The sequence below is a fragment of the Cebus imitator genome, unplaced genomic scaffold (assembly GCF_001604975.1).
Source record: "Cebus imitator isolate Cc_AM_T3 unplaced genomic scaffold, Cebus_imitator-1.0 Scaffold640, whole genome shotgun sequence".
NCBI classification, from domain to species: Eukaryota; Metazoa; Chordata; class Mammalia; order Primates; family Cebidae; genus Cebus; species Cebus imitator.
Genome location: NW_016107955.1, coordinates 662154 through 668911, shown reverse-complemented (window position 1 = coordinate 668911; position 6758 = coordinate 662154). Strand labels below are relative to the sequence as shown.

The window sequence follows — 6758 nt, the reverse complement described above, 5'->3', positions numbered from 1 at the left end:
TCAAAAATGCTCCTACACAAATTTCCAAAATGTCCCCTAGAGGGGCCTCTGAGTAGTCTCCCTACTTCTACCTGCACCCCATGTGACCTCTGCTCTTTACAACGGCAAGTGGGATTCTGTTCCATCCTACTTCACACCACATCTGGCCGCTGCTCAGAATCTTGCCATGACTCCCATCTCATTCAGAGGAAAAATCCCTCACCATAGCCTCTTTGATCTGGCCTCACCACCTTTCTGACCTCACCCCCCACCACGTTCCCCTGACTCACTGTGTTCCACCCACGGTGGCCTGCTTGCTCTTCCTCAAACATGCCATGTAGAGTCCCACCTCGGGGCCTTTGCTCTGGCTGTTCCCCCTGCCTGGACTTCTCTTCCCTCAGATAACCCCATGACTCACTCTCTCACCTCCCTTAGGTCTTTGCTCAGACGACACCTCCTTCGTGAAGCCTCCCCTGTCCACCTCATCTAAAACTGCAGCACCTTCCCCACCCCTAGCACTTCCTATCTTCCTTCCCTCCTTTATGTTTATTCTTAGGAACTTGTCATCATCTGACATACTGTACTTCACCCCTGTCTCTTCTTTATTTTATTTTATTTTATTTTTTTTGGAGACGGAGTTTCGCTCTTGTTACCCAGGCTGGAGTGCAATGGCGCGATCTCGGCTCACCGCAACCTCCACCTCCCGGGTTCAGGCAATTCTCCTGCCTCAGCCTCCTGAGTAGCTGGGATTACAGGCACGTGCCACCATGCCCAGCTAATTTTTTGTATTTTTAGTAGAGACGGGGTTTCACCATTTTGACCAGGATGGTCTTGATCTCTTGACCTCGTGATCCACCCGCCTCGGCCTCCCAAAGTGCTGGGATTACAGGCGTGAGCCACCGTGCCCGGCCCCTCTTCTTTATTATCCAGAATGTCGGTTCCACAAAGGCCGGGATCTTAATCTGTCTAGTTTACAGCTGCATCCTCAATACCTAGAAAAGTGCCTGGCACACAGGATATGCTTGATAAATATTTTTTCAGTATATAAATGAATATGCACTTTATATTCACATATACTTGCCTCCTCACCTAAAATAAAAATCAAAGTCCTCATCGTGGCCCACAGCCCTACACAATCTGGCCCCAAGACACCTGTGCGACCTCACCTCCCACCACTGTCTTCCTTGCTTTTACTGTTCCTGCCACACTCGTCTTCCTGCCGTTCCTCAAGCATACTAAACACATTCCTGATCAGGAATAAAGAAATCAATTAAATGGGTGATACCAGCATTTTAAGAACACATGAAATAGAATAAAAACAAATGGGGTACATTGCATATAAGATCAGTATTGTTTTGTGAAACTTTTGGTTGAGCTGTGTGTGTGCATGCATGTATGTGGAGCGGGTTGGGATGTAAAATGTATTTTTTTACTATGGGTGGCAGTAGAAAAAAGTCTGAACACAACCTTAGTGCTTTGGAAAGGGGGAGAAGAGTTGCACCAACATCCCCACCCCACAGACCCACCATTGGAGGAAACAGGTAACCAAGGACATCCGGAGAAATGCAGCATCCTCACCCACCAACAAGGAGTGAGTAGGAGCAGGAATGGTCCAGGGGTAGGGCCTGGCACCAGCCAGGGCATAAGTGGGGATGGCTCGTTGATACACTAACCCTGCCCTTTCTGTTTCTTCCTCTTCTTTCCATCTGTTTCTCATGGTCTCTCTCCTGTCTGTCTGTCTGTCTCTCTCTCCTCTCTTCCTCCTCACTCTTTCTCATCCCCTCCATTTCTGTGTCAATCTCTTTCCATTTATTTTGGTCGCCTCTTTTCTCTGTGTTCTCTCTCTCTCTCTCTCTCTCTCTCTGCCACTTTGTCTCTGCACACCTGTGTGTTTTTCTCCCCCTCTGTCTCTCTCCTGCCCTCATCTCTCTGTGTCTGTTTCTCCCTCCCATCCCCATTTGCAGGTGCAGTGTAGCAGGACAACTCATGGAGCCCCCCCGGGCCCATCGAGTACTGGACTGGCTGATCCCATAGGGTTGGCAGTAGGCCCTGGCCCTCAGTATGGCCAACACCACTGGAGAGCCTGAGGAGGTGAGCGGCGCTCTGTCCCCGCCATCCGCATCGGCTTACGTGAAGCTGGTACTGCTAGGACTGATTATGTGCGTCAGCCTGGCGGGTAACGCCATCTTGTCCCTGTTGGTGCTCAAGGAGCGTGCCCTGCACAAGGCTCCTTACTACTTCCTGCTGGACCTGTGCCTGGCTGATGGCATACGCTCTGCCGTCTGCTTCCCCTTTGTGCTGGCTTCTGTGCGCCACGGCTCTTCGTGGACCTTCAGTGCACTCAGCTGCAAGATTGTGGCCTTTATGGCTGTGCTATTTTGCTTCCATGCGGCCTTCATGCTGTTCTGCATCAGCGTCACCCGCTACATGGCCATCGCCCACCACCGCTTCTACGCCAAGCGCATGACACTCTGGACATGTGCAGCTGTCATCTGCATGGCCTGGACCCTGTCTGTGGCCATGGCCTTCCCACCTGTCTTCGACGTGGGCACCTACAAGTTTATTCGGGAGGAGGACCAGTGCATCTTTGAGCATCGCTACTTCAAGGCCAATGACACGCTGGGCTTCATGCTTATGTTGGCTGTGCTCATGGCAGCTACACATGCTGTCTATGGCAAGCTGCTCCTCTTCGAGTATCGTCACCGCAAGATGAAGCCAGTGCAGATGGTGCCAGCCATTAGCCAGAACTGGACATTCCATGGTCCCGGGGCCACTGGCCAGGCTGCTGCCAACTGGATCGCTGGCTTTGGCCGTGGGCCTATGCCACCAACCCTGCTGGGTATCCGGCAGAATGGGCACGCAGCCAGCCGGCGGCTTCTGGGCATGGACGAGGTCAAGGGTGAAAAGCAGCTGGGCCGCATGTTCTACGCGATCACACTGCTCTTTCTGCTCCTCTGGTCACCCTACATCGTGGCCTGCTACTGGCGAGTGTTTGTGAAAGCCTGTGCCGTGCCCCACCGCTACCTGGCCACTGCTGTTTGGATGAGCTTTGCCCAAGCTGCCGTCAACCCGATTGTCTGCTTCTTGCTCAACAAGGACCTCAAGAAGTGCCTGAGGACTCATGCCCCCTGCTGGGGCACAGGAGGTGCCCCAGCTCCCAGAGAACCCTACTGTGTCATGTGAAGCAGGCTGGTAGGCAGACAGGCAGAGAGAAGGTCATGGCCACCATGATGGGGCCAACAGCAAGGAGGGGTAGGGGCCCACACGGGAGCCCTCCTTTCTGAGCTCCAGCCCCAGCCCCTCAACCCACCTGTATAATCTAGGCACCTTTGCAAACACCTCCCAAGGATGGAGGACTGGGCGAGGGACTGGGAAAGAGGCATATTTAGTTTTGTGGGACCTGTCTCCACTGACTCCTTCTCCACTTCTACAACCTCATTCTCTCTCTCTCTGTCTCAGAAGTGACAATTCAGAAAAAGAAACAACTGAGAATGCGGGTTTTTCTACTAAGAGTTGAGGAGACAGGCTTTCTTACTTTAATGTCTCTCCTTCTGACACTGTCCAGAAGGGGGAAAATTGTCCTGTAAAATAGACTTCCAGAGCTCTTATTGCCCCCTCTGCTCCCATGCACCCTCCCTTCCAAGTCCTTTAGCAAGGCCTAGATGTTTAGGGAGAAAGTGGTCCAAGGCTGCTGACAAGACAGACCAAAGGGGGTGCTGGGTTCCCAGGGAGCAGGGATGTTTAATTGCTATGTCATGTGCAATGTTGTTTTAGGCCAACCCTGGCCCCCAGCCCAGTCTTCTCCCCCTCCCCACCATGTCCAGACCTCCCAAATGGTTCTTGTGCATCTGTTGGAGAAGCCAGGGGAGTAGGGAGAAGGGACCCAAGGATGGGCCCAGGTTAGGTGAAGAGTAGGATGTGAGCTGAACTGTTTGAGCTGAAGAGAATGGTCACACTTGGTCACATTCTCTCATGCTGGTCACGCTCTTTCACGCTGCCTTCAGGATCCCCAGCCCCCAACTCTTCTTCCTGAGAATGGAAATCCACTCCAGCCCCATTAGGACTGATGTGGGTGCCACACAGGCAGGAGCAGCCCCCCAGGGAAGTGTAGGGAGGGAGCTGAACTCCCCAGAGTAGCTGGACCACAGAGACGGGTCAGAGCCGAATTCAACCCCAGAATTGTCTCTTGGGCTTACCCTACTCTTCTGAAGATGAAAATTTGTTTGGGGCCTTGGTAACCAATAGAGATACGAACTCCAAGGCACTATGGACTTGAGTTCATTCCTATCTGACCTCTTTTTGTCCCCCTCAAGCCTCAGGGGCCTTGAGCCCCTCCTTAGTAACCCTTGGCCTATTGGGCCCTGAGCCCCAAACGTACTTCTTCCCAACAACCCTCTTTCCCCTTCCTTCCACCACCCTTACCTACACCCAAAGTGGAGCAGACTGCAGCCAGATTCTCCAGGCGGGAGATCCAAGCCTCCCTCCCTGGGGTGGAGTCCATTTTGGGCTTACTTCGAGGCCTCTTCTGTGGATTGGTGAGCCAAGCTGGCACTCTTTGGCCTGGTCTTGCCCAGGCTCTCTGCCCCCCTCTCACTTTCTGTGGGGCTGGAATCTGTATTTATCCACCCCTCTTTCCCTTCTTTATAGAAGTCCCTGTCCTAAACTCCCTCCCTACCCCAAGAGAGTCCCAGAACTGGGGAAGCCTGGTCCATACAGAATGGAGAGGGCACTCTAGGCAGGAGAGACATTAATGAGCCTGGCAGCAGAGTGACCCTGGAAAGGCAGGCCAGAGTGGCTGAGAGGCCAGGAGTGGGGGAGCCTGTTCTCTCAGCGATAGTGATGGGGGTGCCTTTCCAATGGGGTGGGGTGGGAAGACCAAGGGGGTGGGGGGTAAATAGGGTACATTCAGGAGGGTTTTCCTCCATTTCTTTTTTCTAACTGCCTGGATTCACCATTGGATTTTGTAAATGGAAAAACTGAAATGAACAATGCTATATTGGATGTTTTCTCTTTCTGACTGTGTGTGTGTGTGTGTGTGTGTGTGTGTGTGTGTGTGTGTGGTGTCTGTGTGCATGCGTCCTGTGTGACCACATGTGGAGAGACATGATTGAGTGACAGTGTGTGTCTGTGTGACTTTGTGTGGGGAGGCACTCCTGAGGAAAACTTGCCTGGTACACACATGTAAGCAAAGGCCTGTATGTGGGGACATATACAGCATGTGCATGCACACACACACACACACAAACACGTCACACACAGTTGAGGAGACAAACTAGAGTATGTGCCCGTGGTAGGAAGTATAGTGGTCAAGAGATGGATCTTAAAAACCGTACATAGGTAGGTAGTAAGAGGATAGACTCCCATCTCACAAGATGGGCCTCCATTGGCCCAGGCTCTGAGCACGGGAGGGCTGGGGCCGGGGTACTTGAGAACCTCATCTCCTCACAAGCCTGTAGCCCCATCTCAGCTCCGTCTCAGTCTCCTTTCCAAACTCAAACAAGGTGTTCCTAAAATTGGATCACCATGGAGAATGGGGACTGGAAATTGGAGATCAAATGTGAGTGAAACTGATGGGGTTAGGAAATGCCCCCAACAAAGTAGTGGCTTCTGGAGGGACTGCTCAGTCTGGGGTGGGAGCCCTTCCTAGGGGCCACTTATGCAGGTAGGACTTCGGTCATCTTTGACCAAATTTAGAGGGAGGGATGTCACGGGGAAAAAACCCAAGCCCAGAAATCTACCCAGCCAGCCTGCTCCCTAGACACTCAGTTGATTTACCATCTATTTAATCTCTCAGGTGCACAGAATTGAGTTGACCATACTCCTCAGTTCTTGGCACACTGTGTCATCATTAGTCCATGTGAGGCCCTTTTATTCTTTTGTTCCTTCAGTTTTGTCCCCTTCATCACCCATTCCTGATCCCATCCTCCCCGCCCCTTACATAGGCACCCACTCTCGTGTATTTAACATATGTCCTTCCAATCCACCGTTCATGTGTTTATTTGCATATCTGTGTATCTGTGAAAAATATATGGTATTGCTGTGTGTTTTAATTTACATAAACAGTATTGTACTATAAATCTTGTTCTGTTTCTTTTTTCACTCAACATCTGTCTTTGAGAGATCCAGCCATGTTGCCGTATATAGATCTAACTCATTGTAGTGGTCCATCTTAAACATATATCACATTTTTCTCATCCATTCCCCGATGATGGATCCCTAGGTCTCCTCCTTTTCTCTGCTCCGCTACAAGGCTGCAATGGGAAGTTACCTACACCTTTCTTTAGGGATGCCTAATTTAAGGGAGAGAAAACTGAAGCTCAGAGAGGGGCAGTGATTTGGTTAAGGTTACAAAATGAAGGGCACACTCATTATGTGAATCCCAGCACCAAAGCTAGCCCTCCACCACCATGCCTCACAAAAGACCATCTATCTCTGGTTTAAAAAGAAAAATCTTAAAATACAGCATACACTGGGGAAAGGGAGAGGAAAGGATGGAAAGGGCAGAAATGAAGAGATGGAAAGTGCTAGAAAATTCTAGCAGATGAGCTGAATCACAATCACTTTTATGACGCAGAGGAAGTTACTTTTGTGTGTGTGTGATTATTATTTCTAGAGCCATTTTGCAGAGATGGAAAACGCCACGTCAAAACCTGGCCCCCAAACCAAACACCCTGGGTGCCTAAATTGCAGGCGCGGGCGGTAGGGCAGCCCGAGCCCCGAGGAGCGACAGCAGAGTTCACCCAAGGGGCAGACGCGGGGGTTGGGGGAAGAGGCACAAG

The 6758-nt window shown here is 51.2% G+C and overlaps 1 protein-coding gene across 2 annotated transcripts in view; it reads left to right on the top strand.

The window, feature by feature from the left end:
• Positions 1 to 6056, top strand: part of GPR173 (G protein-coupled receptor 173) — a 32593-nt gene extending 26537 nt beyond the window's left edge. For both annotated transcript variants that reach the window (XM_017517634.2, XM_037734589.1), the window contains one exon: positions 1944 to 6056. In XM_017517634.2, coding sequence (XP_017373123.1) covers positions 2041 to 3162 — 1122 coding nt within the window. In that variant the 5' untranslated portion in view covers positions 1944 to 2040 and the 3' untranslated portion in view covers positions 3163 to 6056. The remainder of the gene's footprint in view (positions 1 to 1943) is intronic.
• The last annotated feature ends 702 nt before the right edge of the window (positions 6057 to 6758 follow it).